This window comes from Giraffa tippelskirchi, chromosome 6 (genome assembly GCF_054371585.1).
Source record: "Giraffa tippelskirchi isolate mGirTip1 chromosome 6, T2T-mGirTip1v1.2.pri, whole genome shotgun sequence".
In the NCBI taxonomy this organism is placed as follows: domain Eukaryota; kingdom Metazoa; phylum Chordata; class Mammalia; order Artiodactyla; family Giraffidae; genus Giraffa; species Giraffa tippelskirchi.
The window spans coordinates 84,173,888-84,199,228 of NC_137280.1; the positions used below are offsets into that span (position 1 = coordinate 84,173,888).

The 25,341-nt window shown below is 49.5% G+C and overlaps 1 protein-coding gene across 1 annotated transcript in view; it reads left to right on the top strand.

The window, feature by feature from the left end:
* The window catches only part of UNC13A (unc-13 homolog A), a 60,782-nt gene that overhangs the window by 5,434 nt on the left and 30,007 nt on the right, over positions 1–25,341 (top strand). Inside the window, exons 4-16 of the mRNA XM_081496450.1 lie at positions 847–964; positions 2,586–2,709; positions 3,427–3,500; positions 4,351–4,405; positions 6,316–6,351; positions 9,601–9,808; positions 17,339–17,872; positions 18,379–18,487; positions 20,461–20,507; positions 22,353–22,431; positions 23,086–23,157; positions 23,440–23,659; positions 24,678–24,905. Coding sequence (XP_081352576.1) covers positions 847–964; positions 2,586–2,709; positions 3,427–3,500; positions 4,351–4,405; positions 6,316–6,351; positions 9,601–9,808; positions 17,339–17,872; positions 18,379–18,487; positions 20,461–20,507; positions 22,353–22,431; positions 23,086–23,157; positions 23,440–23,659; positions 24,678–24,905 — 1,904 coding nt within the window. The remainder of the gene's footprint in view (positions 1–846; positions 965–2,585; positions 2,710–3,426; positions 3,501–4,350; positions 4,406–6,315; positions 6,352–9,600; positions 9,809–17,338; positions 17,873–18,378; positions 18,488–20,460; positions 20,508–22,352; positions 22,432–23,085; positions 23,158–23,439; positions 23,660–24,677; positions 24,906–25,341) is intronic.

Sequence of the window (25,341 nt, forward strand, 5' to 3'; positions counted from 1 at the left end):
GAGTGTGCTAACACAATCCTCATGTTACAGATGAGGGAACAGAGGACCGGAAAGGCAAAGCCACCTGCTCAGTGTCATATAGCCTCTATCTGGCAGAGCTGGAATGGGAACCCGGGCAGCCCTCAACCCCTGAGCAGAGGCTGGCTAGAGACCGTGGGAGGCCATGGGAGAATACAGAATTGGGATTCTGGAGCAAGGGGGCACTTAGAAAAGGGAAGGAAGGTGCTAGTCCTACAATCTAGGGAAAAGGTGAAGGGAGCAGGAAACAATAGTCCTCAACTTTCCCTAAAGCCAGTTACTGATTGACCAGGTATATTCAAGGAGAACATTCCTTAAGATGAATCTTTGGTAAATTGGTAGATTCAGTGAATTGGACATTCATGAACATTTTCCCTCCAAATCTGCACATTTCCTGCAGGGAAAGTGATTAGAGGTGGGATCATTCATATACTTAAGGGTGTCCCCATATGATTGGAGAGGGATGACACTGGGAAGGATGGAAGAACCATGAATTGACCTTATCATGGGAGTAATAGGGAGCCATGGAGGGTGTTGAAGCCTCTTCCTCACTTAACCAGCATTCTCAGGATCTGAGGGCTAGAGGAAGGGCCAGGTGAATTGAAGGTACATGTAATACTTGTCCTCACTCCTTTCCCAGCTTGGAATCCTAATTCTGCTGTGACACCCTGAGCATGTAACTTAGCCCTCTGGCCTCAGTTTCCCCTCTGTAAAACAAGAACTACTGTGTCACCTTCCTGGCTGGCACTCATTCAAACCTGGGTTTGCATTCCGGTTGGTCATGTGTCCAAACGCTATTGAACTGACTTTTCTGTCCTCTCTCAACAGTGAGATTAATCGCCTGGATTTGGGGCTGACGGTGGAGGTATGGAACAAGGGTCTCATCTGGGACACGATGGTGGGCACTGTGTGGATCCCCCTGAGGACCATCCGCCAGTCCAATGAAGTGAGTGGTAGGATGAAGGTTGGACAGGAGTGCCTGGGAGGCGCCCAAGAGGCCAGTGGTCTAAATGAGACAGGCCTCTCTCTCCATCTCCTGACAGTGTTCATGTAGGCGTTCAGGATGGCTGTGGCAGCTCCAGTCACCAGGCTCTAAAGTCCCTCCGTCTTGTTATTCTGTCTTTCTCCCCACGTGGCTTCCATCTTATGGCACAAGATGGCTGCTCACATATTACCATTACATCTGCATTCCAGTCAGGGGGAGGGAAAGGTAATAAGGGAGGGGGTTTGCACTCCTAATTAAGAGCCCAAACTGGAAACTGCTCAAGGCACTTCACTCACATGTTATTGTCCAGAACTGTCATGTGGCCCCACCTACCTACAAGGGATTCGGGAAAATATCGTCTTTAGCTGCACAGCCCCACTAGAAATGTATCCCTATGAAAGAGAGGAGAAGGGATATTGTGAGCAACTAGGACTTTATGCCCAGATGCGCATCAGAGAGGGAGGTTGCAGCAGTCCCAAAGAAGTACTAGAAAATAACCTTGGCCTCCTTCTCTAGCCCCCTGGCCTTAAATCTCACCCCCTCCACTTGGCCCCTAGAATCCTGTCCTGCCCTCCCTGCCTATCACCCTGGGAGGCCTTCCAGATAGCATCCACCAACTTTGCCAGCCTTATTTCCCCCACACTGCAACCTACACTCCTCACAGGCCCCACAGATGGCTTTTGAGCTTTCACATACGCTGTTCTCTGGGTTTCAAGTGTTCTCTTTTCCATCACCCTTAAGCCCAGGTCCAGTGTCCTCTCCTCCAGGAAGCCCCCCTGAATCCCTCAGCTCCCCTCCCCCCTTCTGGCCTTCCCTTGACTTTGTGGTGCTGGGAGTGTCTGTGTCAGACTCTGTGACTGTGGGCTTTGCAGGGATTGCCCAATATGGCCCAGGCTTAGAGCAGGCACCAAGGAGGGTTTATTTTTTAATGAGTGAATGGAAAGGGAAGAAAGGGGTGCAATAGTCCAGGCAAGTGATTCCAAAAGGAAGCCTTGTGGATGAACCACAATTTCCTCAGTGACCCCTCCCCCCAAGCGTGAGGAAGGCCTGGTCACCTGGGACAACCACGACCTATTGCAGGGGACCCCGGACTGCTCCCCTGACCCCTGCCAGCCTCTTCCTGGGACTACAGAGCGTTAGTCTCCTTTGAGAGATGAAGAAAACTGAGGTTCAGAGTGGACCCCACTGCTCAAGAGCTCATCTGCCTGCACCAAGGGGGACTGGTTCATTCACTCTGGGGGTTTGCTCCCAGGATGGTGGTAAGATCAGGTCTTTTATCTGAAGCTGAGCCTTCAGTAGGGATGAGGAGTGCTGTACAAGGCTGGTACCGCCGCTACCTGACCCTGCAGGCCCCTCTCTCCGGGTTCCCCAGACCCACCATGTTGCATTGAATTTGTGACCTTTCTTCCCGGTTTTCTTATCTGAAGTGAGGATGTGGCCCTTGTTCTTGGCATAAGGGTGAGATGAAGGGAGAGAGACATGTCACGTGAGAGTGGAGGCCCGCTGGCCAATGCACAGCAGATGTGTGACTCACCTGGCCTCACACGGGACCCTACCCCCTGTCACCCCACCCACCCCGCAGGAGGGCCCTGGAGAGTGGCTGACCCTGGACTCTCAGGTCATCATGGCGGACAGTGAGATCTGTGGTACTAAAGATCCCACCTTCCACCGCATCCTCCTCGACACCCGCTTTGAGCTGCCCTTAGGTGAGTGTGGCTGGGGAGGGATGGGGAGGGGAGGAACCCTTGCCCAGCCCCAGGAGAATGACCAGGCCTGGGTGGATCCAGAAAACCCTTCATGTCTAGAGCCGTACCATCCTGAATGCGCCCAATCTCATCAGATGACCCTTCATTCTGAGGATGAGGCTCCCCCTCCCCAGAAGAGACTCTCCCAGATCATAGTCAGCAGAGATGTGTGCCTGCTGGGTGCAGAGCACACTCCAGCTCCTGCAGGTCACCAATGGGCTGCCAGTGCTTTTCAACCTATGGGGCTCAGATCGAGCTGTCCTGGCTGGTCTTTGGTGAAGACTTAGGCTGCAGAAGTGAGCTGGATATGGAGAAGATACAGATAGAGGCAGAAAGACAAAGAGAGACAGAGAATCAGAGAGAGAGATGTAGAGATAAGCAAAGGCAGAGACACAAAGAAGCCTCTCTACCTTTCCTGGAAGCAGCTCAGTTCTCCCATGTCATCCTTCCAAGAATCCATGGCGTTCCCATCCTGGTAATGCTAGGATGCACCTCCTCTCCCATCTTCCATTCATCCCCAAGGCAGCTCTGGGTGGTGTGGTGGAGGGGGTGTTTCTGTTCTCCTGTCCTCTCTCCCTGCTCACTGGAGACCAGCCCCATAGGCGGGCAGAACACACTGGATGGAGGTTGAGGGGCAGGGAGGGGCTCCCAGGCTCATGGCCAGGCCTCTGCCTCCAGATATCCCTGAAGAGGAGGCCCGTTACTGGGCCAAGAAGCTGGAGCAGCTGAACGCCATGCGGGACCAGGATGAGGTGAGCGTTAGCATGGGGGCTCTTTCCTTCCCCTCTCTCTCTCCTTGTCTCCCCATGTCCTCCACCCTCTATTTCTCTCTCCACTTGTCTTCCCCTGTGTCTGTCTCTAACTCTTTGTAACCTGACTAAATTCTGTGACTCACGTGGTCCAGTCTCAAACCAACGATCGCATCAAGGAACAGACAGCCCACCAAGGACATGATGCTATCAATGGACTCAGGTTCTGTATTTACTAAATACTCTCAAGGAGATGCAGAGACCCCATTACAGTTCTTAAACCCCCTTTCTGCCCCTCATCCCTCAACTCCTCAAGTCACACTTTCAGGTTTTCTTAAAAATTTGCCTTCCCCACCAGTCCCTGCCCCTGTACCTGTTCTTCTCTGCCATCCCCCTTCTTCTGGGCTCTGTATTCTCACAGTTCAAAAACCCAGTGTGGTCCAGAAGACAGTCTTCAGAAGGTAAGGGCAGGGAAGAAAGAGCAGGCAAGGTTAGAACATTCTTTAGTGGGAGGCAGGGGGCAAAGGGAGTTTCACTCACTGGTTAGTAATTTTTGTCCAAACTCAGCTCTCACCTTCTTCTGTCTTTAGCTCCCTGCCTCAGTGTTCTCTCTTCTCTCTCTCTTTCTCCTCTGGTTTTTCCCCTCGTCTGTGTTTCTTTTTCTTTTTTTCTATATCTGTTTCTCACTGTCTTTCTGTGTGTATCTCTCTCCCTCTTCCTCTGTGGACAGCTGTATCCTCCTCCAGAGGGAGAGAACTTAGGAGGCGGGGAAAAGTCAAGAGGGAAGAGAACAGAGGGCCATATCTTCTGGCACCCCACTGAGATAAACCCTCTCTCCTTCTCTCCCCCTCAGTATTCATTCCAGGATGAACAAGACAAGCCTCTTCCTGTTCCCAGCAATCAGTGTTGTAAGTACTTCTCAATTCCTTCCTGGGCATCAGTTGAAACTCTCATCCTTGCTCCACCCCATGACTGTCCTCTGTAACGAATGGGTCACTCCCCTCCAATGGTATGGGTCCTAAGAGTGAACAGAATCCAGTCACAGTGTAGTGGAAAGAAGAAAAGATCTGGTACTTGGGATTGAATCTTGCCTTGCCATGAGGCCACAGGCATGCCAGGGTCTTTGTCTGATCCTTAGAGTTCCTCTCTTTGAAATAGGGGCATCTGATAGTCCCCCACATTCTGATCTTTTTTGGAAGAATGCAGGACATCTAGAGGGTTGAAAAGAACTTTGCAGAGTCTTCAATTCCATTCCTTAGGTCCTGGATGAGGACCTATAACTCATTCAGCAAACTTTCATGAGGCCAGCACAGACCCCCCAAGCAGCCCACAGTCAGACGGTGCAGACAGACAATCCTGCCAACACATGTATAATAGGCTCCTATTTTGTTAGATAAAGAAACAGAGGTCCAAGAGGAGGGGTGGCTTGCCAAGGTCACACACGTGGCAGGAGGCAGAGCCAGGGTTTGAACCCAGGTCCCAGGGACTCCGAGATATCTTCTCTTTCCACTGTGCTGTATCTTGTAATGATGATGATGGTCACTGTATTCCTCTGTATACGTCTCCTTCATCAAAGGCTGGACTTTTCAAGAGTGTTTATCCTCCTTGGTTTGCCCTGTGGACACTTGGATGCCTCCAGACCAGGTCTTCAAAGATCTAGGAGATGTCTTTCTCCTTAAGTGCCCTCCAAGTCCTCTGAGCTGGGGAAGTGAAAATTATAGTTTCCGGGCAAAACCCCTACCCATGACATTTTGCTCCCACCCCACCCTACCCTTCGACCTCTTTCTCCTTTTCCATCTGCTTCCCCATCCTCCTCTCCTCCCCTCTCATGGTCTCTCCTGTATCCGTCGTCCACCTCCCCCTCAATATGCCCAGGATATGTGATGATGGAGATTGGTGGAGGGAGGAGCTGGGCGACTGCAATTGAAGGACCCCATTCCTACACTCACTTGGGGTGTGATATGGAGAAAGTCCCTTGATTTCCATACCTGGGAAGGGATTACCACTGCTCTGAAGAAATTATAAACCGCCTCTCTGGTGAATGGGGTCATTGAAGGATTGTGGTGGGAGCAGGGCCAGGCAAGGTGGGGGCAGGAGCAGATGACACAGAGCACCTGGGCAGGTGACCTGAAGCCAGAGGTGGGTTCAATTTAAGAATGGAGACCTACCACCCAGCATTTACCTCCAAGTTCTCTTGGGACTGTTTTATCACCCTTATTTCACAAAGGAGGCAGCCGAGTGTCAGAGGAGTCAGAATTCTGGTCCAAGTTGTTTTTCTGAGATGCCAGAAGATGGGGGTGAGGTAGTGAAGGTGTAGTTCTCTCCCTGGTTCTGACACTCAGGCTGTGTGACTTTAGGCTGTTCACTCCACCTTTCTGAGCCTTGTTTCTTCACTTATAAAATAAAAATAGTTAAAATAAAAACTCACACAACAGGGATGTTTCAAAGCTGATTTCCAGTTCAGAGTTTCCTTCATTATCTGGAGGATGGGGAGGTGGGGGTAGAGGAATGAGGCGTGCTGACCCCAGACTTCAGAGTTGGAAAACTGGGTCCAAATGGCCTCTTTATCACTTCCTGACTGAGCTTGTGGTCTTGTCAAACAATGAGGATATCCTGCCTTCCTCCCAAGATGGTGAGTGAAGGTATGACACAAGTCAGTGGTTAAAGTGATACTCGGGAAAGATCCTCAGGGCAAAAGGGCATGGGGTCCTGGGTGGGAGGAGGAGATGGGGAGAATGAGGAGGATGGGGGAGCCCCCCTCCGCATGCCTCCCCCTCTGTCTGCTCCTTTTTATTATCTCTGCCCCTTCTCTTTGTAGGCAACTGGAATTATTTTGGCTGGGGTGAGCAGCAGAGTAAGTACTCAGCTTGATGTTCTGGGAGGCCACGGGGAGGTAGGCACCTCGGAGACCATGAGGCCCCCTCCCCTTTGATCAGGGAAGCGGGGAGCTTATGGCTGACACATTGAGGCCAGAGGACCGGCAAGACCGCTCTTGTGCCCTTCTGCCCCCCATCAGTAACATCTGTTTGAGGGTCATGATCTGTCTCATGAGGAGTGGGTCCCATCACTCGGGTGGGGGGATTCAGCTGGGAGGAGTGGGCATTTAGACAGGAGACCTGCCTGTCTCCAGCTGGGCACTGTGACCTCCCACCACCTCGCTCCCCATGTATAACCTCATCTCCTCTCCTGTGATTCCTTCCTCTTTTTGTCTCCCCATCTTCCTCCTTCACCTGGAGCCCTCCTCCAGCCCCAGTGTCACTCAGAGGCTGGTGGGTGGGGAGGGGAGAGGGTCTCAGACAGAGCAGCTGGGCAGAGAACCCCCCAGGCAGATATCACTCTGGAGAGCTCAGCTCCCAAAGGCCCCCCCCCAACACACACAGCTCCCTCCAAGTTGCCCCCAGGGAAAGGGAACAAGCCACCTCTCCCCAGACTAGAGGACTGTGTTCTCCCTAAGGAATAGTTCCCCTTTCCCTATGCCTTTTTCCAAGAAATCCAATCCTCTAGTCTGATTTCTACTTCCTGATTTCTACTCCATCAACTGGAGGCTCCTCCACCCCATCCCCACATCCTGATGGACAAGTTCCACCCCACCTTCCCTTCAGGATCAGGAAAGTGTAAGTTGCTCAGTTGTGTCCGACTCTTTGCGACCCCATGGACCGTAACCTGCCAGGTTCCTCTGTCCATAGAATTCTCCAGGCAAGAATACTGGAGTAGGCTGCCATTCCCTTCTCCAAGGGATCCTCCTGGCCCAGGAATCAGGAAAACTGTTTACAGATACAGCTGACCCTTGAACAACATGGCTTTGAGCTGCACAGGTCCACTTATATGTGGATTTTTTTCAGTAAATACTACTACAGTACTACACAATCCCAGTAGGTTGAATCCACGGATGCAGAAGTGTGACTATGGAGGGCCAATTATAAAATCACACGTGGATTTTCGACTGCCCAGAGGGTTGGTGTCCCTAGCTGTTGTGTTGTTCAAGGGTCAGCTGTATTTTGACCCGAAAGAATTTGTCAAAGCAAGTTGATCAGAAGCCAGTTTAGCCAAAATAGACATTTGGCAGACAAGAAGGCTTGGTCACAAGCAGTTTCACACAAACAAGCAATACAGTTAAAAAAAAAAAAAGACATTCTGTATTAAAACCAATTTAGCAAAAGCCTGTAACAATAATTGCGTTAAGAAGAGCAAAGACAATGGGGCCCAAAGCAGAGCATTTTGTCAAAACAAAAGTGGCTGAAAATGTCTTATCCAGAAGCAGGCAATTTGGTCAAAAACAATTTGGTAAAGAGCAGAGTCTGGGAAAAAGCATAAAGAATCCAACAGAGAGCAATCTTCCCCTTAAAAACTGATAATCTGTCAGAAAAAAAATCAGTTTGGTGAACATGCACAGAGTCTCATGTGATTTGACTGGAAATATTTCAGCCTGGTCAAGGGCAATTTGGTAGACTACAAACCCAAATAACTGTGTAGAAAACAGGTTGGTGAGAGGGGCAGTTTGGTAACCCTGCCACATCGTCCCCAGTTTCAGATGCCCCACTTCAGGCCTGAAGGTCCATCAGTTTTACCCTGAAGCTCATACATCTAAGTTGTGGAAATTCACATCTGTTTCTGCCTCTGACGCCAGCGCTGTCAGCACACAGTGCATCAGGTGATGATGGTGGGACGGCAGGGACAGGATGAAAAGCTCTCAGGTCACAGTGGCCCAAGTCAAATGAGAAACTGGGAAGCCAGAGCTATGCTGCTAAAGCCAGCACTGCTGCTAAAAATGAATTTAAGGTTCCTCTGGAGGCAAAATAGGGACTGAATCAGATAGCTAGTTCTAAGCGAAGGATGAAACTAATATTTTAACAGTTTACCATATTAAAAAATTTGACCTATATAAATATAGGCAATATAAAGAGATAGACTCTATTAGAGGGAAAAAAAATTAGAAAGTCAAAATAATAAAGCAAAAAAAAAAAATCTAGAAGATGAGCAAAAATACTTAAAGACATAAAAAAAAGCATAAGCCAGGGACTTCTCTGGTGGCCCAGTGGTTAAGACTCTGCACTTCCAATGTAGGGAGTACAGGTTCAGCTGGGGAGCTAAGATTTCAGATCAAAAAAAAAAAAAACAGAAGCAATACTGTATCAAATGCAATAAAGACTTGAAAAATGGTCCACTTAAAAAAAAATCTTTAAATAAAAAGTATAACCCACCCTCTTGGTGTTTAAAATCACCAGTAAGTTGATACCACAGCCTGGTATACCATGGGGTACCCAATTAGGAAGTTAATTTAGGGCAGGCAGCTCACTTCTTTTCAGCTCAACTATTGCTTTCCAAATAAATTGAGTCTCTCCTGTTCCCACCACAATTTAACATCCTTTGAGACTGTTTTCTTTTTACTGAGAAAGAAAATCTATTTTCTGTTTACTAAGGAAAGCAAACTGAACTAAAGTATTCTTTAATTCTTACTAAACACTTGGAGTTTGGCAATCCCACTGTGTTCCATTTGAGTGATAGATTCTGGGCTTGTGATGGTGTTGCCAACCCAATAATCTAATCTTTCTGAGGGAGACAATACCTTGTCAGAGCCCCTTCCTATACATGTGAGTTCAGGTCTGGGTCACCTTCCTAGGATATCAAGAAATCTCTGAAGGTTAAAGGGCATTTATACTCTACCTTGTCTTCCTGATAGCCCTCCAACTTCCCCCTAAGTTTTTGGGTGACTCTCATTATGGGAAACTCATTACCTGATGGAAAAACCCATATTGTTTTCAGAGAGCCTGGACTGGTCCATTCTCACATCTGAGCTGAAAGACACGTTGCAATTTGTTCCTGTCCTCTTCACATTGTAGGACCTACCCTGGTCCCCAGACTCTAGGTCCAATTTGACCCACGTACAGAAAGGCAGGGTTTTCACCTCCTTTATTCTAAAACCTATACCTCTATTAACATGACCCAAGATCCTTTATTCATTTTGGTAGATTCCTCTTGGGTTAGCAATCAGTGAAGACCCTCCTAAGTCTGAGAGACTGTGTTAGCCTCCATTGAGTGCTCTCTCTCTCTCTCTCTCTGCCTCCCTTCCTCACTCTCTCCCCTCACCTCCTCTCTCTTCCAGATGATGACCCTGACAGTGCAGTGGATGATCGTGACAGTGACTACCGCAGTGAGACAAGTAACAGCATCCCACCACCCTATTACACTACGTCCCAGCCCAATGCCTCAGTCCACCAATATTCTGTTCGCCCACCACCCCTGGGTTCCCGGGAATCCTACAGTGACTCCATGCACAGCTATGAGGAGTTCTCCGAGCCACGGGCCCTCAGGTAGTCACTGTGGAGTGGAGGATATGTGTGTGTGTGTGTGTGTGTGTGTGTGTGTGTGTGTGTGTGTGTCCAACTCTATCTCCTGGAGTGGAGAGAGGAATAGGAGGCTGGAGGGAGCTGGAGGCAAATAGGTCTAAGAAAGCAGTATCCATGCTTTCTTATAGGCAGTAGAAATTTTCTTTACCCAAAATCTTACCAAGAAAACTCCGCAAGCCTGATAAAAAGGGGTTTGCTTTGGTTGAAGGAGGAGAAGGAAGTCACAAAGCCTCTAAGAGTTTCCCCTGCAAAATGGGGGCTCCTTGGCACTCCAATTAAAAGCCCCTGGTCCCTGTGTACTCTCTAACTGCTCAGGCAAGGAGGTGGATGAAGAGATGAGCATTACCAGGGATGGGGAGGGGATGAGGGTGGTGTGAAACATAGTAATGCTAGGAAGGCTCCCAGCAAGCAGGTGGCTCATGGTCCTGGAGTGGCCCTGCTCAGCCTTCCTGGTGGCCCCTGACTCTGTGTTCCTGACCCGCAGGCATGGGCACTGCTAGTCAGGCATGGGCATGTGTCTGACTCTTGGAGACCTTATGGACCATAGCCTGCCAAGCTCCTCTGTCCATGGGATTCTCCATACAAGAAGACTGGAGTGGGTTGCCATGCCCTCCTCCAGGGAATCTTCCTGACCTAGGGATCGAACACACGTCTCTTACAAATCCTGCCTTGGCAGGCAGGTTCTTTACCAGTGCCACCTGGGTGCAGTGACTTAGGAGCTACCCCTTCTCAGTCCAGCCACCATCACTACTCTTTTCAAAGTAGGCTGTCCCTAGACCTACCTCATAGGTTGGTCCCTGGCTTACATGGGTGCAGTGTGTTGGCCCTTGAGCCCATGAGACTGAAACTTGTGCCTGCTGCTCCCCTCTTGGCGGACTTGATCTCCCCAGTCCTGGTTTCTTAACTGAACAGCAGCAAACATGATATTAAACAGGTTGTATATTTGTAAAGCACTTTGGGCGGTTCCTGAAAGTGCTGTGTAGTGACTGTTAGGTAAATAACACAAATAATAGTATTCGGAGCTAACTGGGTGCCCAACTCTGGTCCAACATTTTTCCTTCATCATCTTATTTCACTCTCTGGTTGGGAATATTATTGACTCCATTTCACAGATGGGAAATCAAAGCCCAGAGGGGTTAAGTCACTTGCCTGAAGTCACACAGTTTGTAAATCATCATAAGGACAAGTATTTGTGGTGAACCCACTGGGTGGCAAGCAGTGGCTTGGTGAATTACTGGTCATGGGTCTTCCAAAATGTTTGCTCCCCAAAGAATACATTTCCTTCATTAAAAGATGGGCAGGATGAAAATTTTGAGTGTTCTCTACTCTCTTGTTGAACCTATACTTCTATTAATGCATGTGCGTGCTAAGTTGCTTCAGTTTGTGTCTGACTCTTGGAGACCTATGGACCACAACCTGCCAGGCTCCTCTGTTCATGGGATTCTCCAGACGAGAAGACTGGAGTGGGTAGCCATGCCCTCCTCCGGAGGATCTTCCTGACCCAGGGTTCGAACACACGTCTCTTACAAGTCCTGCATTGGCGGGTGGGTTCTTTACCACTAGCACCACCTGGGAAGCCCAATTCTATTAATGTGACCCCTCAAATCTCTGTAAGATATTAGATCAGGGTCTTCCCTGATGGTCGAGCAGTTAAGACTCTGCACTTCCAATGCAGGGGTTGTGGGGGAACTAAGATCCCAAATGTCTCATGGCATATGGCCAAGAAAATTAAAAATAGAACATATACATAAGTAAATAAATAAGATATTAGGCTCAATTCACACATACACCAGGGCCTCCGATTTGTGTGAGACTCTGATATAGCAAAATTGGAGGTAAACCCTGTAACATAGGTCCAGGACTAGGCTGGGGCAAGTGTGGTACACTTGAGGTCGCCTCAAGTACAAAATTTAGAGGGTGCCAAAAAACTCAGTCATCAAGATCAATATGTCAATGCAATATTTTAAAAAATCAAAATGAATGCCAAAATAGCCCATGAAACAAAAATTCACCAGAATATATCTTCTTAAGAGTGAATTTTGTTGTATGTAAGTTACACTTCAGTGAATTTTCTAAAAAATCCATGCTGAGCAAAATACACAGTTTTAAGTAAAGGCAGGAGCTGAATCAGGAGTCAGCCGCACCTGCCTTATCCTGATCTTGGTTCTGCTATGTCTATAAGCAAGAAAAATAATGCTGGTTAATTGAACAATTATTAAGTTCCAGGTTGTTTTTTTTTTAATTTATTTATGAGACTTCCCTGGTGGTCCAGTGGTTAAGAATTTGCCTTGCAGTGCAGGGGATGTGGGTTCAATCCCTGGTCGGGGAACTAAGATCCCACATGCCTTGGGGCAGCTGTGGAAAATGAAGCAGAGAGATTAAGTGACTTTCTTAAGATAACCTAGCTATTAAGTGATTGAGCCAGAATTTAAACCCTGTCAAGCAGACTTCTGAGTCCATTACTGCAGCCATAATGCCACACTGTCTATCAGCCCTAAAAAAGACACCTGGGAACCCACAAAGTTAGCCTCCCAAGGTCCTGCAGCTGGACAGAAGTGGTGTTCTTTCTACATCATCAGCAAGGACATCCACCAAGGAGATGGTCCATTCTCTCTGCTCCCAGCAGCATCTTAGAACCACCCTTGTGTTGACCACATTCTGGCTGATTCATGTTGATGTTTGACAGAAAACAACAAAATGCTGTAAAGCAATTATCCTTCAATTAAAAAATTCAGGGGCAAACCTGGTATTAAACATAGCCATTCAGCCTCCTGAACGGCAAGCCTTCTCCAACTCTTGACAAAAACGTTAATGATGTAAACAAGTGTTTACATCCTGGTTGAGATTTGGAGAAACCCTCAGAATCACTTTACTTTGAATGCAGTAAGAAAAGAAATCTTAAATGGTTTCTCTTTGTGCCATTGAAGTAAATGAGCTTTCAGAGTTGTGCCATTCAGCATGGCAGCCCCAAGTGGCTTTTTAAAGTTAAATTTTAAATGCTGTGCACTGTGCTTTGTCGCTCAGTCATGTCCGATTCTCTGCAATCCCATGGACTGTAGCCCGCCAGGTACCTCTGTCCATGGGGACTCTCCAGGCAAGAATACTGGAGTGGGTTGCCATGCCCTCCTCCAGGGAATCTTCGCAACCCAGGGATTGAACCCAGGTCTCCCGCATTGCAGGTGGATTCTTTACCATCTGAGCCACCAAGGAAGCCCACATTTTAAATAATAAGTAAAATAAAATTTCAGTCCCTCCATCATACTGGAAGCTTTTCAGGTGCTCAACAGCCATGCACGTATGGCTACTATGTTGGATAGTATGGACAGAAAACATTTCTTCTGGACAACACTCTAGAGAGTTTGGGTAAAATAGAAGTTGAAGAAAACCTTGATAAGCTCCCTACTCAGTCTTTTTTTTTTTTAACTTTTATTTTCTTGTTTCTGGATTTGCTGGGCCTTTGTTACTTTGCATAGGCTTTCTCTAGTTTGCAGCGAGTAGGGGCTGCTCTCTTGTAGCTGTGCTCTGGTTTCTCGTTGCATTGGTTTCTCTTGTCACAGAGTGCAGGCTGTAGGCGCGAGGGCTTCAGTAGCTGCAGCGTGTGGGCTCTAGAGCTTGAGCTCAGTAGTTGTGGTGCAGGCGCTTAGTTGCTCCACTACATGCGGAATCTTCCCAGACCAGGGATCGAACCTGTGTCTCCCGCCTTAGCAAGTGGATTCTTATCCACTGCACTACCAGGGAAGTCCTCCCTACTCACTCTTTAGCACCATCCAGTACAATATTTTTTTGCAGGTATTTAAACAAGTTTTACGGAGAAGGCAATGGCAACCCACTCCAGTGTTCTTGCCTGGAGAATCCCAGGGACGGGGGAGCCTGGTGGGCTGCCGTCTGTGGGGTTGCACAGAGTCGGACACGACTGAAGCAACTTAGCAGCAGCAAACAAGTTTTATGTTAAACTTCCTTATGTTTTGCATATACCATAGAAAGTTCAGGTAGTTTATAAATGACATGGGTTAGAAGGAACTTTTTCCAGAGCATTTTTGGATGCAAGTAGAGATTATCATAAGAAGTAAAGTAACTCAGAAAGAGAAAGACAAATATTTAATATATGATGTCACTTATATGTGAAATCTAAAACATGACACAAATGAACTTACCTACAAAACAGAAACAGAATTGCAGGCATAGAGAAGAAACTTGTGATTGCCAAAGGGGAGAGGTTTGGGGGAAGGAGGGGGTGGGAGTTTGGCTTAGCAGATGTAAGTTATTATATAGAGAAGGAATAAATAACAAGGTTCTACTGTACAGTACAGAGAACTATATTCAATATCTTCTAATAAACCGTAATGAAAAAGAATATAAAAAGAATGTATATGTATAACTGAATCACTTTGCTGTACAGCAGAAATAACACAACTTTGTAAATCAGTTGGGCTTCAAAAAAGAGAAAATAAGCTTGAGCATTTAGTCCAGCATCTTTATTTTTTAGGTCCAAGGAAATGAAATGACATACTCAAGGTAAACCACTTAGTGATATAAGAGGGAGTAGAATTAGTCTTACCCTAGATTTAGTCTAGCATCCTTCATTTAACTCCTTTGTGTGTGAGCCATCCTGAAAACAAAGAACTAGATCCCTTTCTGTTTGTATTAGTGACTTCCTTATTCCAAATATCTTCAGAAGCATTCCTGTCTCCCTAACAGCCTCTCCTACCATTTTTGCAACCACTTCATTTGTAAAGCATCATTCACTTGCATATTCAAGCTGGCTCAGACTCAAGCAATTATTGGAACAAAGTTTCAATGTATGGGAAACAGCTGAAAGGAGAGTAAGATATCAAATATAAAGAAAGTATGAGCTCTTCTAGTAGGTGGAAAAGTTGTCCCTTGGAGGAAAAAAGCAAAAGAATACCCATCTTACAGATAGGGAAACTGAAGCTCAAAGAGTAGGAGCGAGTTGCCTGGGTCTCAAAGCAGGGTATGCACAAAGCTGGTCCTGGACCGGATCCCATTTTGTGTGCATGGGCTTGTCTTGTCCTTCTCTGGCCCTGGGTGTGTCGGTGTGTACCAGGGAAAGTCTGTTTATCATAAGTATTCCTGGGATGGAATGGGGGGTGGGAATGGAAAAGGGGGAGCCCTCTCCACTCTCCCCATGAACAGGTCACACAACAGAGAGTGGGTGTACAGGCAGAAACAGCCTGACAGTGACTCAAGACACCATCCCATGCCACCCTGGTCTTGCTGCCCAGTGCTGGACACTGAATGTCCCCAGAGGAATAGACATTCCATCCTGCAGCTCAGGGCTTGGCTTAAGAGAGGGACACAACTGGATGCCCTGGTAGTGGGAAAGGGCAAGGTGGGTTTCCTGGAGGAAGGTGCCTGGGAGCTAGCCCTTGAAGGATAAATGAGGAGTCTGAGGAGAAGAATTCCAGGCAGAGAAAACAGCTCAGCTAAAAGTGGACTTGGTCAGATCATACAGGGAGGTTCTTGGTGGCTAACTCAATGGGATCCAGGAGAAGCGTCTGGAATCAGAGTTGTGTTGGCTCCCAAATGTCAGAGCTGGGGTGGGAGGAGTCTTGGGGACCATCAGTCCTACCATCTTGCGGTCCGGAGCGATTTACATGGTGCCTGGTGTCACAGGTGGGCATTTCCAGACCTGTGTGGGGATCCTAGTCCTAGGCGCACTCCTCACTTGGGAACCCAGAATGTGCTGGAGTGGACTTTGGGAGTATTCACCAGCAGAGGGAGCTGGGAGTCTGTTCCAGCCCAATAATACCTGAGGCTTCCCCCATCCTTGCTGTCTACAAGGACAGGCAATGAAAAGCAGTCAACCACACACATAGCTGAGCGAATAAGGACAAGGGGGAGAAACCCTTGTTTGATTCCTAAAGCATCCCAGGGGCTGGTTAAGAAAGAGGATCCTAGTCACTGAGAGTGGAGGAAGTGTTTAAGGCAAGGACCACTGTTTATTCAGTGTCTGAATGAGTGGTTAGAAGGGGCTGAGAGGTGGCCTATGTGTCTGCCCTCATGCAGATATTTTTTCCTGGTTATGTTGAGTGTGATCCAGGGTGCATATAAGGAGCATATAATGTGGATGGGGGTAGGTTTGACCTGACTAGAGGTTGAAGGAGACTCAACTCACCCAAAGAAGTGCTATTTCAGTGGGCACCAAAAGAATTTTCCAGATAAAGCAGGCAAGGAAGGATGTTCCTGGGGGAGCACAGCAAGTGCTAGGGCCCAGTTTTTGTTTAGTTGCGTTCTGAAATTTTTGTGACCCCATGGACTATAGCCCACCAGGCTCTTCTGTCCATGGTATTTCCCGGGCTAGAACACTGGAGTGGGAAGGAATCACTTTCCTTCTATAAGGAATCTTCCTGACCCAGGGATTGAATCTGTGTCTCTTGCATCTCCTGCATTGGCAGGCAGATTCTTTACCACTGGTCCAGAGGTGGGAGCAGTTTAGGGTGTTGGAGGGACAGTCAGGAGGTCAGTGTGGCTGGAGCAGGGGGAGTGAAGGTAGGATGGAGGCAGCTGAGGGTAGGGAAGTTGGAGGGCCTGGGCCACACAGAGGTGCAGGGCATGGCATGGGGTTTTAGAGAATCTGTCTGCGATGCGGGAGTCCTGGGTTCAATCCCTGGGTCGGGAAGATCCGCAAGAGGAAGAAATGGAAACCCACTCCAGTATTCTTGCCTGGAGAATCCCATGGACAGAGGAGCCTAGTGGGCTACAGTCCATGGGGTCGCAAAGAGTTGGACGTTACTGAGCGACTAACTTTACTTTTATGGTAGAGTTTGGAACAGAGGAATCTGTGATTGGGTTTATGATTCCGATAAACCCCTTTGTGGCTTTCATGGAAAATGCTAATGTCCAGGAGAGAAGTGGACATTGAATAAGACAGCATCTAATGGAGATGGCAGAGCCTGGACTGACGTGGGGCCCAGGATGCAAGGAATTGGACGCATTACACATATGTCTTTGAGGTGGAGCTGAGGGAGCCTGCTGAAGGATCAGCTATGAGTGGAAGTTGGGGAAAGAGTGGAGACAGGGAGTCCTGATGAATGGAAGGGGCTCAAGAGGGGGAGGACCAGGCTGAGGCGGGGGTAGGGGAGACATCAGGAGACAGGGGCAATTATGTTTGTTTCAGGAGCGCTAGGTCTCCAAGGGGGCTGTGACAGGGACACTCATTTGGGGTCCTCAACATGTGGGTGAATACTTAACAGCTTCCACAGTGCCTGGATAGGCACACAGTAGGGCACTGATTTTTGTCATCAATCTGATTTTATTGCCTGCCCCCCAAGACAGTCAGCGACCTAAGAACAGGTGTTTTGTCTCTTTGGTTTATGGCTGTGTTTCCCTGGTGCCCAGAGGTGCCCCAACAATGCTGGGAATAAAGGGAATGGCCAACCCAGGGAATGACTGGGTGAGGGAACCTGTGTGACCAGAGCTGGGATGGGCAGCAGCGCTGTGCTCCAGCCCCTGAGCCCTGGCCCAACCCTGTAGCCCCACAGGCAGCAGCCGCTATGCCTCCTCAGGGGAGCTGAGCCAAGGCAGTTCACAGCTGAGCGAGGACTTCGACCCGGATGAGCAGAGCCTGCAGGGCTCTGAGCTAGAGGATGAGCGGGACCGGGACTCCTACCACTCCTGCCACAGCTCGGTCAGCTACCACAAGGACTCGCCGCGCTGGGACCAGGATGAGGACGAACTGGATGAGGAGCTGGATGAAGAGCTGGATGAGGACCTGGAGGACTTTCTGGAGGAGGAGGAGGAGCTACCTGAAGATGAGGAAGAGCTGGAGGAGGAGGAGGAGGTGCCAGATGACATCCGAGGCTATGCCATGCGAGAGGAGGTGGCTGTGGCCGAGCCCAAGGACTTCAAGCGTGTCAGCCTTCCACCTGCTGCCCCCGAGAAAGAGGACAAGGCCCCAGCCATGCCCATTGAGGCCCCCGACGTACCCAAGGTGGCCCCTGAGCCAGCTGTGCCTGAGGAAGTTCCTGCATCTGAGCAGAAGCCTGAGGCCCCCAAGGCAGAGGAGAGGTAATGGGAAGGGGTTGAGGGTATCACAAGGTCACAGGGTCAGTGGTGCCATGATAGGGTCAGTGTAGACCTGGGGATTAGGGAAGAGGGCTGTCACAGAGTCATGGGTCTAGGATGGGATAGGAGGGTATTGGAGGTCAGAAAGGGCTCAGTGGGGTCAGAGTGGGTCAAGCAGGGTCATGAAGGAGTCTTGGAAGTTGTGAGGGGCTGGAGGGCTTTCCAGGGTTGGAGAGGTCACAAAAGCATCAGAAGAACCTTGGGCAGATAGGATTACAAAGTTGCAGAAGGTCCAGGAAGGTGGCAAGGGGACCCAGGGGGACCTGAAGGTGTCAGAGAGGTGATGGGCATGTGGGAAGTGGGGAGGATAACTGAGGATGGTCGGAGGGTCATGGGTGGGTCATTGTATCTCTGAAGGCCAGGGAGGCCATGGAGGGCCCAGCATCACTTAGACAGTGGAGGGTGGAGGGAGTGCTGGCCCTGGAGCATCACAAAACCCCTTGCCTCAGTTTCAGGCCACGAGAAGATGAGGAAGGCCAAGAGGGTCAGGACTCCATGTCTAGAGCCAAGGCCAACTGGCTGCGAGCCTTCAACAAAGTGCGGCTGCAGCTCCAGGAGGTGAGTGGCAGCAGCAGCAGGCTCACCCTTAGCCTGGCCATGCCCACGCCTCACCCATACCCATGACCAGGCTGGCCATGCCCATTTCCCCACTCCTTCCAAGCCCCAATCTACTACTGTGGTCCTTTCCCTGGCCCTGCTCACACTAGCGCATGCCACCCACTTCTCCCTTCCTTAGCCCCACCCATGCCTGCCCTGGCTCCAGCCCCACCATTCCCAGCTCAGCGCCTGCCCAATCTGATTCCTCCCTGGCCCTACCCATGCCTACCTACTCTCTGGTGCAACCTGATGACTCCACCAAGCCCTAGTCCAACCTCCCCAGGGCAGCCCTGGACTTCTAAGTGGGGAAGAAGGAGAGGTGAACTAGAACCTAGAGCTGAAATTAAGCTGAGAGCATGGCTATGGCCAAGTTCAGGGGCCAGGTTCATGGACAGGGATAGAGGTCAGATAGGAACGGATGTCAGGGTTGGGGCAGCAGCCAAACATTAGCTCAGGGTTAGACTTGGTGTTAAGGGAAGAGGTCAGTGCTTGGGGTCACACTGGGTGTCAGTGTTGGGGTTAGGGCAAGGTCTGAAGTCTGATCAGTATTGGAAAAGGAATTAGGTGAAAAATAGAATTAATGTCAGAGTCAGGATGACTGTTCTAATGGGCAGCAGGAATAAGCCCATTCATTCACTGACTGCTTTATTCATTCAGCCTTCTCTGGACTGGGGACAGAGCAGTGTTGTGATCCAGAGCTACCTTCCAAACTGGGGTGAGGCTGGCAGGAGGAGGAGATCCTAAACAGACTCCCAAAGTCTCATCAATTATCAGAGCTACAAAAGTTTCAAGTCAAATTTCTTATCAGTTGTGCATGGCACCCCACTCCAGTACTCTTGCCTGGAAAATCCCATGGACAGAGGAGCCTGGTAGGCTGCAGTCCATGGGATCGCTAAGAGTCGGACACGACTGAGCGACTTCACTTTCACTTTTCACTTTCATGCATTGGAGAAGGCAATGGCAACCCACTCCAGTATTCTCGCCTGGAGAATCCCAGGGACGAGGCAGCCTGGTGGGCTACCGTCTATGGGGTCACACAGAGTCGGACACGACTGAAGTGACTTAGCAGTAGCAGTGCAATAGAATTTTCTTTTACTATACATTCCCACGGCTCTAGATTCAAAGAGTAGCAAAGAATATACTGTGAAAAGGCTATTGACTAACTTTCCCCAAGTCAGCAAATTAAATGAAAAATGCAGCAGCTACCCTTGTAATGAAACTAATAATATGACAAGAAAAAATAAACATGAGTGGGACCTCTGGGTTTCATAGAAGGGACATAAAGGTAATCTGGCAATCAGGAAAACTCAGTGAAGGAGGTGATACTTAAAGTGAAGTGATATTCAAAATACTTTAACAGTATTTTAGGAGAAAGTGCCAGACCATTTTCCCTGCCCTGCCCACCACCCCACCCCCTGCCCCCATTATGCCACCGTTTAGTTGCATGGTGGGAGGTGTTGACTTTGGGTCTACACTGAGACCTAAATGATAGATGGAGGCTGGTTGAGAATGAAGGTGGGAAAGCATACAAACAGGTGGTGCACCTTCGGCAAAGGTCCTGGGGCATGAAATCAGATACTCAAGTGAGATAATCAGATGATAGGATCTTATGAATGAGAGCCAGCCTCTAAGAATTCCAGGACTATAGAGCATGAGCTGTTGCTTAAGATGATGCTCAAAAAAGTCCTCCATTTTCACAGACAAGGGGACTAAAGTTCACTGCAGTTGGTGGCAAAGAGTATCTCCTTTCTTCTCATTTTACAGATGGATAAATTGAGGCCCAGAAGAAGTCAATGAGCTCCCTAAGGGTACACAGTGAGGACTAGGACCCAGGCTTTCTGACTCCCAGCACAAAGGGGAGACGGTTGTGGGTGTGGTACCTGTGCTGACCTGGGAAGGAGCAACCACACTGACTCTATCTATCTGTCCTGCAGGCCCGGGGAGAAGGAGAAATGTCCAAGTCCCTGTGGTTCAAAGGCGGGTGAGTAATGGATCTTGGTGGGGAGAAAGAGGAAGTTTTGAATCCAGAGCCTGAGGCTGGTTTGCACCATAGCCTCAGCCCAACCAGAGCAGGGAGAGATTCCATTTAGACAGAAGACAGATTGAGCATGAGTGAAATAATGTAGCCACTGTCATAAGACACTCATAACCAGCATGAGCCAAAGACAGTAACACATCAAATCCTCACAACGAACCCATGGGGGGCCACTACCCCTATTTTACAGATGAGAAAACTGAGTCGAGAGAGGCCTTGCCCAAGCCACTCATAATTCAAGACCATTTCCCCTAGACAAAATGTAAGGTAAAGAAGAAACCCACTTCCTGCATGATACAGCTGCAACCTTGGAGTGAATTTTTTGCTTCAATTCTGCTTTTACATTTCTCAGATTATTGCTACAGCTGCTGGCTGTTTCATGACACTAGCTGTTCTTACATGGAACATTTTTCATGTCTAGTTTCTAAGTTACTGATTTTCCAGGGTGCTTTTTCAGCATTTGTGCGTTCCAGCACAATTCAACCCTTAATCCCTGGGGAGATTAAGTGAGGTTATAGGATTCGAAAGATGGTTGTAAATTACACTAATATTTTAAATGGCAGCTGGAAGGTTACTACTTTCCCCGGTACATACTTCACAAACAGAGGCAGGGAGACAGAAGCTGTGACTCCCAGGTGGGCAAGTGTCCCAGGTGGGGAGCCGTGGAAGCAGAGTCTGAAAGTGGGGCTCCTGTGTGCATGATTTATGCAAGAAATATTCTCAAGAGTGCTTCCCTCACAGGCAGGGCCAGGCAAGGGAAGCAGCCAAGCAGAGACAACGTTCAGACGTCTCCAAGCCTCTGTCTGATCCTTCAGGGAGTGCTGGTCCCTGAATAGCACCCCAGGGCTTGTCCAGGGTCATTGGCCACAGGCATCACTCTCATTGGCCAACGGGAACATTCAGGAGAGGAACCACACCTGAATTGTCTCCGGGATGAGTGCGTCTCTCAGTAAAGTGAATTTGGACAGGCCGCTAGGCATTTGCCACAGCCCTCATTCCGATTCACCAGCTACACCAAAGCTGCAGAGAGAAAATAGCACATATACCATTTCCTGTTTCCTCCTTCCCATGGGCTTTGAAATCCCTTCTTCCAGGATAGACTTTAAATATGCACATATATTTCCAATTTTGAGCATAAAGTTTTCATTGATTTCTTAAATACATTTTTATTTAGATTTGTCTTAATTCGAATTTTCATTGAATGTGGGCAACTGCATCATCTCCCCATTCCTCAGACCAGGAAGTTAAGGCCCAGTGTCTTTGTTTCTTAGGGCTGCCGTAACAAACCTCCACAAACGGGGCCCTTAAAACAACAGCATTTATCCTCTTGTGGTTCTTGGAGGCCAGAATTCCAAAACCAAAGTGTTAGCAAGGGTCATACTAACATCTGTAGGGGAGAATCCTTGCTTTTCTAGTTTCTGGTAGTTAGTTGTTGGAAGTCCCTGGTATTCCTTGGGTGGAAAACGAGTCACTCCAATCTCTGCCCCTATTATCACCCCACTGTCTTCTCCTTGTGTGTCTTTCTTCTTAGAAAGATGCCACTTCTATTGGATTAGGAGTGAATCCTACTCCAGTATGATCTTGCCTTAACTAATTACTCCTGCAATGACTGTTTCCAAATAAGGTTCCATTCTGAGATACTGGGGGTTAGGTCTTCAGTGTATCTTTTGGGGGGACATTATTCAACCCTTAATACCTGGGGAGATCAGGTGTCCTCCCCAGGGCTAAGATGATGTCTGTTGAAGGAAGGGGGACTTCCCTGGGCCCTTGACGTCCGTGGTTGTCTTGCAGCCCTGGCGGTGGTCTTATCATCATCGATAGCATGCCAGACATCCGCAAGAGGAAGCCGATCCCACTCGTGAGCGACCTGGTGAGTGCCTGTGCTCTCCCCTCCCCCAGCAGAGCAGCCCTGCTCAGGCAGTGCTCAACCTGTACAACTGCCCATGGCAGGCCTGGGGCTGGGGGCCGGCAAGGCATTCTCTGAGACTAATGTGATCTGATTTCTATTCTGTGTGCTGCGTGGACACTTCATTCAGGCCATGGTGAGTGATGGCAACCCAGGCCCTTGAATATCCTCCCCAGGCCCCCACCCCGCACTGGGATCTTCCAGCTGGCCCCCAGCACATGGGTTCTGGGGAGGGAGCCTTGCCATGTCCTACAGTTCACCAGTGGGGAAGAAAGCAGGTGACTCCCCACTTTTCATGCTGTGGCTGGTGGTTTTGTTCTGTGGCTGGTGACCATGGCCAAGTGTAGTTCCCCAGTCTGGTCCATGGTGGTGAGGGATGGCTGAGTCAGAAATGTGGAGCTACTCCCCTTCCAGGGTCTCTTCTAACCTGGAGCTTCTGTTACTTCCCAATTCTTTTTTTTTTGCCATTCTTGCTCTCACTGCTATGACCTGTTTCCTGTTTGTGGCTGTGCCCTGAATCGGTGGTTGGTGGCCTCAAACCATGGATTCTGTTTGCGGTGATAACCCCTGGGTGTCAACGGATCCTTTTGACACCCTTGGTGACTTCCCTGTTTCCAGTCCCTTGTCCAGTCCAGAAAGGCAGGCATCACCTCGGCCTTGGCATCCAGCACTTTGAACAACGAAGAGCTGGTGCGTGGGGCTCTTTTTCCCAGATTGGAGGGTGGACTGGGCTGGGGGCTCCTGGAGGAAAGGAAGTGGGGTGTGGCAGAGACAGGCACTCCTCACTTTACAGAATTCGACAACACAGGAGCATAGTCTATGCACCGGAACCATGGATTCCGACAGTGTGGAGGTGGGGGAGGGACCGGGGACTTTACCATACTCAGCCAGCCCAGGGAAGTAGGGGTGGGGGGAGGGAAGCCAGTGCCCCCAGGTTAGGGCTCTATGTCACATGCCTTGCTTCCCCCCAAGAAAAATCACGTTTACAAGAAGACCCTGCAAGCCTTAATCTACCCCATCTCGTGCACGACGCCACACAACTTCGAGGTGTGGACGGCCACCACACCCACCTATTGCTACGAGTGTGAGGGGCTGCTGTGGGGCATCGCGCGGCAGGGCATGCGCTGTACCGAGTGCGGTGTCAAGTGCCACGAGAAGTGCCAGGACCTGCTCAACGCAGACTGTCTGCAGCGTGAGTGCTGGATGCTGGCGGGAGCGGAGCTGAGACCAAGGGGCGGGACTATTAATAATAGAGGCGGGGCTCTGACGAGGGGGCGGGGCTGGGGCGGAGCTATGCTCCTGGATGGTGTTGGGGAGTATGGGGAAGGGAGGTCGTAGAGGGGTGGGGCAGGACTCAGGGAGGAGCTAAACTGTACACTATGCAAGGGTGCTCGTGCGTGCTCAGTTGTGTCCAACTCTGCTACCCCACGAACTGCAGCCCGCCAGGTTCCTCTGTTCATGAAGATTCTCCAGGCAAGAATACTGGAGTAAGCTGCCATGTCCTTCTCCATGGATCAAACCCACGTCTCTTGTGTCTCCTGCTTTGGCAGGAGGGTTCTTTACCACTAGCGCCACCTGGGAAGCGAATAAACTGTACAAGGGGCGGGCTTAATGGGAGGTAGAGGTTTTTCCACGGAGAAAAATGGATTATGGTTAGGGTTAACTCAAAGGACAGAGAGGACTCAAGTTGGGCAGAGGAGTCAGAGAAGGGCAGGGACTTGGCGAGGGCTGGGGTCAGAGCAGGAAGGGACTCACGCGGCCAGGAGGGGCTAAGAAAGGGGGTGGGGACTTTAGGGCGAAAGCCCTGTTTGGGGGAGGATTCAGAGAGCTAGTAGGAGCTCTGGTATCTCTAGTGCTTCCCAAATAGCTCAGTGGTAAAAAAAAAATCCGCCTGCCAACTCAGGAGACTCGGGTTCGATCCCTGTGTCTGGAAGATCCGCTGGAGAAGGAAAATGTGGGTTGCCACCCACTTCAGTATTCTTGCCTGGGAAATCGCATGGACAGAGGAGTCTGGCGGGCTACAGTTCATAGGGTCTCAAAGAGTTGGCCACAACTGAGCACGCATTGCTATTTCTAGCTTGAGGGCGGTGACTCACCTGAACCCGGTATCCGTGGCAGCGGATGAGGAAGCCCTGGAGTGAGAATCAGGGCTGTCGCTTCTGGGAGGGGGTGCACTGTGGAAGATGACGCCTGTCTGCATCCGTCCGCAGGGGCGGCGGAGAAGAGCTCCAAGCACGGGGCGGAGGACCGGACACAGAACATCATCATGGTGCTTAAGGACCGCATGAAGATCCGGGAGCGCAACAAGCCCGAGATCTTCGAGCTCATCCAGGAGATCTTCGCGGTGACCAAGACTGCGCACACGCAGCAGATGAAGGCGGTCAAGCAGAGTGTGCTGGATGGAACATCCAAGTGGTCGGCCAAGATCAGCATCACTGGTGAGGCCGCCGAGTGGGGGAGGGGCTGCTACGGGGTCCCATCTTACCTCCTGTGCTCCCTCCCACACTCCTTTTTTCCCTTTGCTACACATATCTGAGGGTTTCCGTAACTTTCTCATGGCTGTGTGTATGCGTTTGCGCCCACAGTTGGGCATATATGTCTCCAAATGTGTGTGCATGAAACTATCTGGGTGCGTCTCGGTTGGTAGACCCTAGAACCAGACCTGAAGAAGAGATGAGGGCAAGCAGTTTATCTAGGAGGTGAACCCAGGAAGCCCCCAGGAGTATTGGGAAGTGACACCAGGAGGGAATAAGTCCTACCAGGTGGCTCTAGTGGTAAAGAACCTGCCCGCCAATGCAGGAGACATAGGAGATGCAAGTTTGATTCCTGGGTCGGGAAGACCCCCTAGAGGAGGGCATGGAAACCCACTCCAGT